This window comes from Lemur catta, chromosome 5 (genome assembly GCF_020740605.2).
Source record: "Lemur catta isolate mLemCat1 chromosome 5, mLemCat1.pri, whole genome shotgun sequence".
In the NCBI taxonomy this organism is placed as follows: domain Eukaryota; kingdom Metazoa; phylum Chordata; class Mammalia; order Primates; family Lemuridae; genus Lemur; species Lemur catta.
The window spans coordinates 52,776,378-52,788,609 of record NC_059132.1 but is presented as its reverse complement, the minus strand read 5'-3'; the positions used below and the strand labels follow the sequence as shown (position 1 = coordinate 52,788,609).

Below are 12,232 nucleotides of genomic sequence, written 5' to 3'. Positions count from 1 at the left end.
GGCTCTGTGCCCTTGACTACAGCAAACCCACCAAGTTGGTGACGTTGGTGGGGTTTATCTTGGGTCCCTCTGGCTTCCCTCCTCCATCCTGGAGGACCCCCTCCCTTCCCTCTTGTCCCCTGACTCCTCTCCCCGCCTTGCTCTCACCAAAGGTCTAACACATTAATTCACACATGGGCACAGAGTGTATAAGGAAGGCTCCTCCCAAGGCCATTTTCATTTAAAGAGTCTGCAAAACTTCAAACCCAGGCAATGCATTTCTAAGTGTGGAATTTCCAGAGGCAGCGCACCACACCAGCAGGGGAACTGTGTGTTTCTGCATGTGTGCAGTGAGTCTGCTGGCTTTTGCTTAGGCTCAAGGTCACCCAGATAAGAAAAGTTGGCCTAGCACTCTGGGAGGCCGAGGTGGGAGGATCGCTCCAGGTCAGGAGTTTGAGACCAGCCTGAGCAAGAGTGAAACTCCGTCTCTACTAAAAAAATAGAAAGAAATTAACTGGACAACTAAAAATATATAGAAAAAATTAGCCAGGCATGGTGGCGCATGCCTGTAGTCCCAGCTACTCAGGAGGCTGAGGCAGTAGGATTGCTTGAGCCCAGGAGTTTGAGGTTGCTGTGAGCTAGGCTGATGCCACGGCACTCTAGCCTGGGCAACAAAGGGAGACTCTGTCTCAAAAAAAAAAAAGAAAAGTTGGGCACTGTTCACTTGGATCTTGTCTGTCCCAGGAGCAGTCAGCCACCTAGTAACTGCTTGTCTTTTTGGTACCTACATCTGTGGGGTCTGGGCCCTTCTCATTTCTCTGTGATGTCAGAAATATGGGCTATGTCCTGGCCATACAGAAACCTGAGATGATAATGCTTATTTTACAGAGCTGTTGTAAGGCTTAAATAAGATCATATATTTGTGTTAGTCGGGGCTTTTTTTAGTTGCAAATGACGAGAACTCTCTTCTAATTTAGGAGAATATAAATGAAACCCTTCATTTCATCAGACTGAAGGCCCTCGATTTTAAGATACATCATCATGTTTTTAATGTGCCACTTAGAATATAATCTGCCTAAACCATGTATACTGTTTTATTATCCCTTAGAATTTTCATTTTATACTTACAGAAAGGGCTTGTTAAAACTTATTTTGACACAAATTTTTTTAGAAATTATATCATTCCTATGCATTCATAAAACAAAATGAGTACAGTAAACTGATTAAGATTTTGCTCATTGTATAGCTCTTCTGAGTGACTTCTGAGGGACTTAGGGCACGGATGGCTGTTTTCTGTGCAGCATCATACTCCTGCTTTGGGGGTTGGATGATGCAGTGTTTCCTAAAGAATGCCCCTCTGTTATCTCTGGGATTCTCATCTAAGACTCGCTTAAGGTATATTTTTGCACATTTTGCAAGTTTGATACTGGGCCTTTCTTGATCTTACCAAAAAGTGTCAGTGGAAGAGTTATAGAAAACAACCAGAACTCATTTTCCTTCTGCAAATGGCCTTAAATGGTTTGTCAGCTGAACTATTCCGCGGTCACATTTTGTCCAGTCGGGTCGCTGAGAGTAACAACCAAGTCATCCTACATTTCAGTGATCAGCATTCTCCTTCAACAATTCTGTGCGAGCACAGTGACTGTGTTACATCTGTCATCTGGCCGGTAACAATTGTTGGACACATCTGAATTTCAGAGATGTTAACCTGAGAAACAATGTTCACACTAAAACCAGTAGGATAGGTATTTTGACTCACAAAACCGAGAGACCCTGGGGTGGACCTGACGTCATATTTTCCTTACGGCCTCTCTCCCTCTCCTCTCAGCCTCCCTGTCCCTCTGCAGTTGATCTGCCCCGTGTGCCGGGGAGGTGGCTTCTGGCGGCTCCAGCCTCACTAGTTTAGCTGTCTCCTCGGAAAACAAACCCTGGATGGCTTTGCTTGGCTGGAATACCCACCCTTCAACCAAACAAAAAGGCCAGAGGGACAGGTACTCGGATGGGACCAGTGTGGAGCTTGATTTGGGTTGTCGGTGACAGCCCCATGGGCTCAGCATAGGATAGATGGGAGACGGCTCCCCAAAGAGGGAACAGTGGGCAGAATGGAACAGCGTATGTCCACCGTGGCATGTACAGGGCTCAACACCATTGGGCACTTGGCAACTATTTAATAAATTGTGGCACCTTTATTGCTCCAGCTCAGTAAATGGTTGTCAGTGTTAACAATTATGTTTTTCACTTAGTTGATTATTTATTGAGCTGATTTTGTATAAAAGATTCAAGCTTTAATGAAACCAAAGTTAAAATTTTGTGAACATATCCCATGCCATCGAACCTTTATCAATCATATGCTAGTAAATCATGCCCTTAGCTTTAGGTCAAGCTCCTTCTACCCTACTGGCCACTTTGCCCATGTGAATGTCACTCCGAGGTCACGTGGGAGCACGTTAGTCATGGAGTGAGTTGCTTCCCCGCCAGGTTATGAAGTCCTCGAGGGCGTGCTCATGGCTGGCTCGATAGTTCTGCACGCCTTTGCATTCCCACGACACCCAGGGCAGGCCATTCACTAAAATGAAGTATGGAAACTAACTTATTTTGTACCCTTTTAAACATGGAGACAATTCATTATACTAAACTCTGGACTTGCTTAACGTGTATTTTTCAGGTAGCTTATTTAAAACTCGATGCACCTCGTGCGGAATTGTGGCTGAGAATTACAGGAGTCCAATTTGTCCAGCGTTATCAGGAAAAGGGTAATTACATCTCACTTCAGAATAAGTATGTGTTGTGTTCTTCTTTAGGTCAAACATAAATGTGAGAAAATTGAACATTCATCAAAGATTCCTGTGAATATTTATGAGAAATATGACTAGACACAATACCGCCATATAATAAAAGAAGTATTTTGCTTGCAAGTTACCATGTTAAGTGAAAACCACAGGGTACCAAAGTATGTACAATATGATCCCAACTTTGTATGTACACACACACACACCCTTTCTGTGTTTGTGTATCTGTATATAGTTAAAAGACCAATACAGCAAAATGTTAACAGGGATTATCGGGTAGAGGGACTATGGGTAATTTTTATGTCTCTCTTATATCTTTCTGAATTTTTCAACATTTCTGTGAAGAATATGTACTATTATTACAATTAGGAAAACATTTGAGAATAGATTTAGAATAGTGAGAAAAATCCTATTGGGCCATTTTAAAACAGTATAAGTCATGTGAATAATGTATTATTAATATAATGCCATTGCAGGAGATTCAAATGATGACATATAAAGGCAAATCATGAAGCTCCCCCTCAGTACATGTGGCCACTCCAGCCCTCTCCACACACAGATTCCCCTCTGGTAGAATAGCCGCTGGGATTTCATGCCTGGGGTCCATCCGTCTGCTACCCTTCCAAGTTAGCATGCGTTAATTAGGAGTTTTGTGCTACTGCCAGGCAAATGCACAAACTTACTGGGCTATGTTATTTCTTTGTTTTTTGATTATACCAATGACATTCTTTCTTTTCTAATATTATGTATTTCAGTGCTCCAGAACCTGAAACAAAAGATGCCAGTATCCCAGTTGAGAAACTTCCCCGGTAGGTTAAAAAAAAAAAATCTTTGATTTGTATTTGGCGTTCCAGATTGCAAGAAAAAGGAAAATTAGGAATCAAAACCTAAACATTTATTTGGTGAGATGCCTCTTAATCAAATACACAAATGTAAAAACCAGCCTTGACCTCTGAGACCAAAGGCAAAAGGACAAAGGATGAACTGAACCGGGGTAAAAAGAGTGGTTTCTTTCCAATCCCTTTTTGTTCTGTGTTGTGGGGGATAATTTGATAGTTTTCTGAAGCTCTTATGGGACAGATGGTGATCCAGCGTACAGAAAGCTTGGCGGCTGCATCCTGGAACTGGTCAGTTAATGTCACCAGTGTTATTAACCCAGGGTTAAGGAGGCAATAAAAGGTCTTGCAAAGGGAAGTTATAGGATCAAACAGAATTTTTTTAAATTGACAAATAAGAATTGTACATATTCATGGAGTACATGGTAGTGTTTCGATACATATAATGTATACTGATCAGACCAGAGTAATTAGCATATCTATCATCTCAAGCATTTATTATTTCTTTGTCCAAATAGAATTTATATGGATTTAAAAAAAATCCCTAGGAAGATTTTTATTTCCATTTTTCAGGACCATACATTAAAACAGCACTTTCAAAAGTTTTTCATAGAGCACTAATTCCATGCGATGTTGATGGGCATTACTTGAAAAAAAAATGTTATGTGCTGAAATAAATACAGAAATGTTAAACCAAAGTTAAAATACATTTACTCTACCGTAGGACTTCTCAGAGCATTTAATCCACTAAAGCCTGTTTGTTGTTGCTATCTAAAAAGTGGTTATGGTATGTTAATATTTTGCTGGCTTATTTAACCACAGAACCCTTTTTATTTTTTACATAAGGGTTTTCATTGCTAGATTCTAAAGTTTCCATCTGAAAGAATAGGGAGTCCCGGGGACTCCTGTGATGAAGGAGGTTAATGTGGACATGGTGTTTGGAGAGGTGACTTTAGAAGGTTTATAGAGGATGACCTGGAGGGTGGAGGGAGGGAGGTGGGAGGTGTTTGGTAATGGCCACTGGAGAACTTGGCTGTAGACGGGGCCAGAGAGAGGTGAATCTGAGAGGAAATGAAAGGAGGCTGTTGATGAAATCAGGGGGTGGCTGGGGTGTTGGAGCAAATGTGAGTCTGATATTACTCCAAGGTCTGGGTAACTGTGAGCACAGTTGTGCCAATGAGTGGAATGAAGTAGCTGGGAAAGAGAAAGCCATTTAGAAAAGAGAGCATCAGACTTAGCTGAAACAGCATGTCAACACGTCACCTTAGTGCTGCGGTCCAACCCTGGGCCACAGACTGGTACTAGTCCTCAGCCTGTTAGGGACTGGGTGGCAGAGCTCAGATGTCGTCGTCCCCCCACCCCTACCCAGACTTCCGCATCTGGGGAAAAATTGTCTTCCATGAAACTTAGGAATGGGGGTGGGGTGGGAGTGAGCAGTGGGTGAGTGAGGGCGAAGCTTCCTCTGTATTTACAGCCGCTCCCCATCGCTCACATCACCACCAGAGCTCTGCCCCCCACCCCCCACCCATCTGTGGAAAAATTGTTTTCCGTGAAACTGGTCCCTGGTGCCAAAAATGTTGGGGACTGCTGCCTTAGTGCATACAGACATGATAGAAACTTCATAAGGACAGTTAGACTTTGTACTTTGTATCCAGGGCACGCTCATTTGGGCTGGGAGGGGATAGAGGATAAGAAGCATCCGAGGTGACGCATCTGGGTGGGCTGGGTTTGGGGCACCCGCTAACCTCCCTCTGATCCACAGGGTGGACCTGGCAGGGCCAGTTTGGACCTGGCTTAAGGATCACTTTCTTCTAGATGTGAAGAGGCTGGGTGTGGGGGCTTGCTGCGACCTCACGTCGTGTGGTTTGGAGAAAACCTAGATCCTGCCATTCTGGAGGAGGTTGACAGAGAGCTCGCCCTCTGTGACTTATGTCTAGTGGTAGGTCACGCCCTTCCCTAACCCCTGGGGATTTTCTGAAATGCGGAGACTGGGCTGGAATTTCCTCTCTTTTCCTTCCTCTCTTTCTTGATCCCTCCCTTCCTTCTTCTCTCCCTTCTTCTCTCCTCCCTCCTTTCCTTCCTTTTCTTAAAGTGTGTGTTGAGAGGTCTTGTGGTGTCCTAGAGAAAAACTAAGAAACAATGAGTAAGAATTGATCTTAAAATACTATGCAAGACCGCGTCTTGGGCATCTCAAAGCCTTCTACCCTACCGCCCCTCAAAAGGAAAGAACATGTTATTGGTTCATATTTTTAAAATAATCCATGCTCATTATTAAATTTAGTTGAGAAAATTCAAAAAAGTATAAAATTGTAAAGAGGAAATTAGAAATTACCCATAATCCACCATCACTGTTAGCAAGCAGTCTGGTATGTTCTCTTCTACACCAGCGGTGAGCAAACTGTGGCCTGTGGTCCACATCTTACCTGCTACCTGTTTTTGTAAATAAAGTTTTATTGGAACACAGCCACGTTTATTCTCCTGGCTGCTTTCACACTACAACGGCAGAGTTGAGTATTTGTACTTGACAGAGATCATATGGCCTGCAAAGCCTAAAAAATTTACTGTCTGGCCCTTTTCAGAAAAAGTTTCCCACTTCTGCTCTAGAAGTGGATAAACTTCTTTTCTTACTGCAGATATACATATATTGATTAAAATTCAAAAATGAGTTCATGATGTATGTTCTGTTTTGAAACTATTTTATTCACATAGCAATTCATTTAGCATATTCCATGATAATACATCCAAATCTACATCATCTTTTAATTGACTGCACAGTATTCTATTATATGGACAAAAAAATAATATATTTAGTTAATTCTCTGTTGCTAGACATTTGGGCTGTTTTAAATTTTGATACTTTAAACAATGCTATGGGGAATATTCTTAGATATAAATCTTAGCATGCTCTTCAAATTATTTCTTTAGAACACATTTCCTAGAAGTGGAATTAATTGGACAAATCATATACATATTTCAAAATTGCCTCAATACATCTTTAAAAGCAGAGACACTTTCTCATGGTGTGTGTTCATTCAGCCAGTGTTTGTTGAGTGCATAACATCAATGTTCAAGATGGGCTGTTAAATGAGAAAGCTGGTTTACAAAACATGTTCTTATCTCCCCATTCCTGTAAAGAATGTTTATAAGCATATATGTATAAGAAAAACCTGAAAGGATATATATCAAAACATTAACAGTAGTTATCTTGGGATAGTGGGATTATGGATGACATGTATATATTTTAAGTTAGAAAATGCAAAAAATGTTATGGATCATTTGCATGGATTCAAAGAGCAAGAAAAAAACCCAGAATTACCTGCCCAATGTTAATTGAGTCATTCCTTTGCCATTCTTTGCATTCGCACAACTCTCCTTTTCATATCACATGTTCTTCCCAAATTCTGGTGATTGGCCAAAATGATGCCTCTTAACTTTCCGCCTAGCCCTTGGGTGCTCTCCATTTTATCCCATCTAGCTTCTCTTTCCTCACACCTGCAACCACAGGCCTACCAGAGTTTATGTAAGGTTTTCTAAAAAATTGTTCATTGTCCCTATATGTGGCCATTTGGGCATTGCTGTGTGCTTGCTTTGCAGGTGGGCACTTCTTCTGTGGTGTACCCGGCCGCCATGTTTGCCCCCCAGGTGTCTGCCAGGGGAGTGCCCGTGGCCGAGTTTAACACGGAGACCACCCCAGCCACGAACAGATTCAGGTACAGGGACACCCTGGTGGGAGATGGGAAGTGGAGGGCAGGTTTGGATGTGGTCATCTCAACAGAGTTTACCTACTGTTCTAATTTAAACAAAAAAAACAAAGATACAATGTTTGTTTTCTTGTTTGGTCTGTAGTTGCTTTTAACGGAAGAACAAAAAAATCATTAACTATAGACTGAGGTAACTATTAATACACCTTTTTATGTGAGATTTGCCATAGGGCTTTTGTTTCTTCACATTTTGAGAACACTTCTTTAATTCTTTAGGCTTTGCTCTTCATTTGTATTTTTGAACTAGATTTAGTCCTGGCCTTTACATGTAGGTTGCCCTGGGAGAGGCCCACACAGACCCTCGTCACCCGCTGTTCTCATGGTGGGGCCCCCTGGGAAAGTTCCTCCTTTGTCTACTTGCCAAGAATATTGTATTTGTGGCCATATGATGACGCTGATCCTGTTTCTCAAGTTTGTGTGGAAAGTATAGATATCATAGTATGCATTTTTAGTCTCATTCCAGGTTCCATTTTATGTCTTCACCTTTGTTTTGCTTTTTTCCCCTCACTTCACTTTTTTTGCCTTCACTTTTATCAGTCTGCTTAATTCCTTCCTAGAATAAGATAGAATATAAATAAGTAATGCATCAATATAAATAAATTAAAAATAAAGCTTCACTGAAATGTCTTGTCATTATTTTAATCTATGGTTTTTTTACTTTAGATGCATATTTTATTTTATTTATTTTTTGAGAGACAGGGTCTCCATCTGTTGCCCAGGCTAGAGTGCAGTGGTACGATCGTAGCTCACTGTAGCCTCGAACTTCTGGCCTCAAGTGATCCTCCTGCCTCAGCTTTCCTGGGAACTGGGACTACAGGCATGTGCCACCACACACTGCTAATTTTTCTATTTTTTGTAGAGCCGGGGTCTCATTATGTTTCCCAGGCTGGTTTCAAACTCCTGGCCTCAAGTGATCCTCCTGCCTCAGCCTCTCAAAGTGCTGAGATTACAGTTGTGAGCCACCATGTCTAGCCTTGATTGAATATTTTAAAAATACTGATGCATGGGTGCCACCTCATGAGATTCTGATATAATTGCTCTGAGGTGTAGCCTGAGCAGCATCATGATTTTTATCAGTTTCCTAGGTGATTCTAATGTGCAGCCAGGATGAGAACTGCTGCTCTTAAGTCTTCACTGGGTTAAAAAAAAAAATTGTGCTACAGACACTTAAATAGGATCCTCTTCTGGTGAGTGAGCTGGCTTTGGTCCTAGTCTTTTCCACGTGTCCCTTGAATCAGCTACAGCCTATGTTCTTGGCCTAAAGTTCTTCAGTTGCATGTAAGTGGTGGGAACTAAGAAGATATCTTCTTAAAAAGATTGCCTCCTGTGTAAAACTTACACTCTGAAAACTACAGAACATTGTTGAAATATAAAGAAGGTCTAAATAAGTGGAAATACATCCCATGTTCATGGATTGGACAACTTAATATTATTAAGATGGCAATGCTTCCCAAAGTGATCTGTAGGTTCAACCCAGTCCTTACCAAAATTACAGCTGGCTTTTTGGAGCAGTTGACAAGTTGATCCTAAAATTCGTATAAAATTCAAAGGGCCCAGAATAGCCAAAAACAAAGTCAAGAATGAAGTTGGAGAACTCACACTCTCCGTTCAAAACTTACTGCAAACATACAGTAATCAAGACAGCATGGCACTGGCGTAAGGGTAGATCTATAGAACCAGTGGAATAGAATTGAGAGTCCAGTAATAAGCCCTCATATTTATGGCCAAATGATTTTTGAAAAGAGTGCCAAGACAATTCGATGGGGAAATACAGTCTTTTCAAGAAATGGTGCTGGATAGCCATGTGTGAAGGAATGAGGTTGGACCCCTTTGTCACATTACACAGAAAAAGTAACCCAGAATGGATCACAGACCTAAATGTAAGAGCTGAAACTATAAAATTCTTAGAAGAAAATATAGGAGTAAACATATATATATATTTTTTCTGAGACAGTGTGTAGTTAGGACTACAGGTGCGTGACACCACACCTGGCTAATTTTTTTGTTTTTTGTAGAAATGGGATCTCACTATGTTGTCCAGGTTGGTCTTGAACTTCTGGCTTCAAGTGATCCTCCCGCCCCGGTCTTCCATAGTCCTAGGAATACAGGTGTGAGCCACCATGCCTGGCCAAAGTTTTCTTAGATATGACGCCAAAAGCACAAGTAACATAAGACAAATGGGTAAATTGGACTTCATCAAAATTTAAAACTTTTGTACCTCAACCATTCCCAATTGTAGGAATGGTTGTACAATTCTGTGAATATGCCAAAAACCACTGAATTATACATTTAAGTGGGTGGGTTGTATGTGAATCTCAATAAAGCTGTTGTATAAAAAAATTAAGTTGTCTTCTGACTTATCCACTGGAAAGTGGACGTCAGGCCTCCCTCAAATTTGTATTTTAGGACATGTGTGTAGCAGCTGGGCCACTTAACATCGTCAGAAGTAATGTCAGAGCTAGATAACTCAAGCCACTTGTCTGCTTGAAAGACCATCTGAAAATGACAAGAATGGGACGGGAGAAACTTTCGGAAACAGGACTTGAGCTTCAGCCAAAATTCTTCAGCATCATGTTGTCTTGAAAACCTTCTGTGTCTCTGTTCAGACAAATAGGCTTGCAAGTTAGCAAGTCTTATCAACTTGTCAAGCTACTCACCGACCAGAACTGATCACAAGAACCCCATCGTGTGTTGGCCTCTCTGGGGAGCAGCTGAGGCTGTCTGTAAAAAATAAGTCCAAGGATTTTCCCAGATGCGTATGACTGATCAGGGAAGCCAGCAACGATTGCATCTCAGAGTCATGGGAGATGCCAGTGATCATCACCTCATCCTACTTAATTTTTCAAATGGGGAAACCAACCCTAGAGTGATTAAGATGCACAATGCTTAACAATGGCACAATTTTCTCTTACTGCTTCATGCTTGACAGATTTTGGTTGAACTTTGCCCTAGGTCAGGGGTCAGCAAACTACTGCCTGTGGGCCGAGTTTGCCCACCACCTGTGTTTGGGAAAAAAAGTTTTATCGGAACACAGCCATGGCCATGTGTCTATGTGTTGTCTGTGGCACTTCTGCACTACGACAGCAGAGTTGAGTAGCTGCAACAGAGACCGTCTGGTTTGCAAAGCTTAAAATATTTACTGTGTGGCCCCTTACAGAAACAGTTTGGCAAACCTTGCTCTAGGTTAGTGAGGAAAAAGAAAATTGGAATAATATTCCCTGCTGCATTTAACCTGATTTTCTTTATTACTTAAGTAGGTGGCTGGAATGCTGCCTATATCTTAAACTTGAATCTCACAAGACTGCTTGGGCCTTTCACAAGTTGTTTAGATTCTTTTGCCCCAGTTCTAATCTGGAGACAAAGTCATAGAATTTGCTTCCCACGAGATGTATTTATATTTTCAAGGTGTTAATTAGTTGCAGTTTTGGTTTGTCATTTTCCCCATGCCCAGTGGTTGTCTTGGATGATTTCTGACCAACATGACTATTCCAAAAAACCCTAAGCATTTTTGGATTTAAACCTCAATGTTTTGACTGTTCCTCAAACCCAAGGGTCCTCAGCATGTAGGGTTTTGTACATTTGCTGAGGCAAAAATGGAATTTGTACTTGCAGCGAGCTGGCCTGCAGGGCCTTCCAAGCACCCAAGCACCCAGAGCGCTCAGTGCCCTACCACGTTGCGCTCTGTTCATCTTTGAATTTCTCTAAGCTTTGGAATTTAATTGAAGTCCACAAATATTTATTAAGTATCTGCTATGTACCCGACATTGTTCTAAGTGCTTAGGATAGGATATATCTGTAAACAAAACAAAAATCTACCAAGTGAAGATGACAATTTAGCGGCGGAAGCAGACAGTAGGCAGGAGACACTAGGTGCGAATTCCATAGCACGTGAGAAGGTGCTGAGACCATGGGGGAAAAGCAAAGGTGGAGTCGGTGGGGGGCAGACAGGTTGCAGGATCCAAGTGGGTAGGTAGAGCAAGCCTCGTTAAGAGGAGATTTGAGCAAAGACCTGGAGGATTTAGCTAAAGAGATGCCTGGGATAAGAGCTTTCCAGATATAGGGACCACCCAGAGCAAGAGCTGCATGGGGGAAGCGCCCCTGGGAGGTATGAAGAAGGGTCAGAGGGTCAGTGTGGCTGGAGTGGAGAGGAAGTCCCAGGAGAGGCAGGCAGTAAAGTAATGAAGCAACACATTTGTGGGGGGGGAAAGAGGCCCCCAAAGAAAGCTAAGTGCCTGTGGAGTTCAGAAGTCTAAGGAATTCTTAGAAAAGAGTTTTATAGATTGCTGTAGTTATGTAGTTACTCATCCAAGGTGTGAGGAGGTCACTTCTTTTAATTCACAGTTGGCCACATTTGATAGAGAAGTCGCAGGCCCCCAGCTGTGCCAGCATGGACGGGTGGTGGAGCCCTCTCTGTCCCTACAGTCGGGCTTCCAGTTGGTCTGAATCCAAAAGGCCATTGAAAGCAAGACTAATACAAAAGGACACATACATGCCTTAAAGGTTTTATTTTAATTTAAAGCATAAATCTGCCTTCATATTTTTTTTGGATGGAGCTAAGGGCTTTTTGTTTGAATAGAGATGTGCTGATTGGAGCTCACCTTTCTTGCATGAATCGTACTAATTTTCCTGGTGTTGCCCCGATTTCCCTGAAGATGAGAATCACTCCAGCCCTTACCTTATAAAACAGACAACCAAGAAAATCAGATCCCAAGACCCTGACCTAGACTTCCTGAAGCAGAATTTCTAGCGGGCAGATGCCTGCTTATGTGCAGGTAGCAAATGACCCAGGTGATTCTTATCAGGAAACCTGGGAAAACACTGATTACATCTGATTTTTGATACTTTCCTGTTTTTTTTTTAAAAGGGG

The 12,232-nt window shown here is 41.9% G+C and overlaps 1 protein-coding gene across 7 annotated transcripts in view; it reads left to right on the top strand.

Moving 5' to 3' along the window:
* SIRT5 (sirtuin 5) overlaps window positions 1-12,232 on the top strand; it is a 32,344-nt gene that overhangs the window by 16,512 nt on the left and 3,600 nt on the right. For 6 of the 7 annotated variants that reach the window (XM_045551807.1, XM_045551809.1, XM_045551812.1 and 3 more), the window contains exons 5-8: window positions 2,645-2,732; window positions 3,524-3,577; window positions 5,420-5,543; window positions 7,199-7,947. In XM_045551807.1, the coding sequence (XP_045407763.1) occupies window positions 2,645-2,732; window positions 3,524-3,577; window positions 5,420-5,543; window positions 7,199-7,450 (518 nt within the window). In that variant the 3' untranslated portion in view covers window positions 7,451-7,947. Of the gene's footprint in view, window positions 1-2,644; window positions 2,733-3,523; window positions 3,578-5,419; window positions 5,544-7,198; window positions 7,948-12,232 lie in introns of those variants that run through there. The other variant, XM_045551813.1, reaches the window with a different exon arrangement.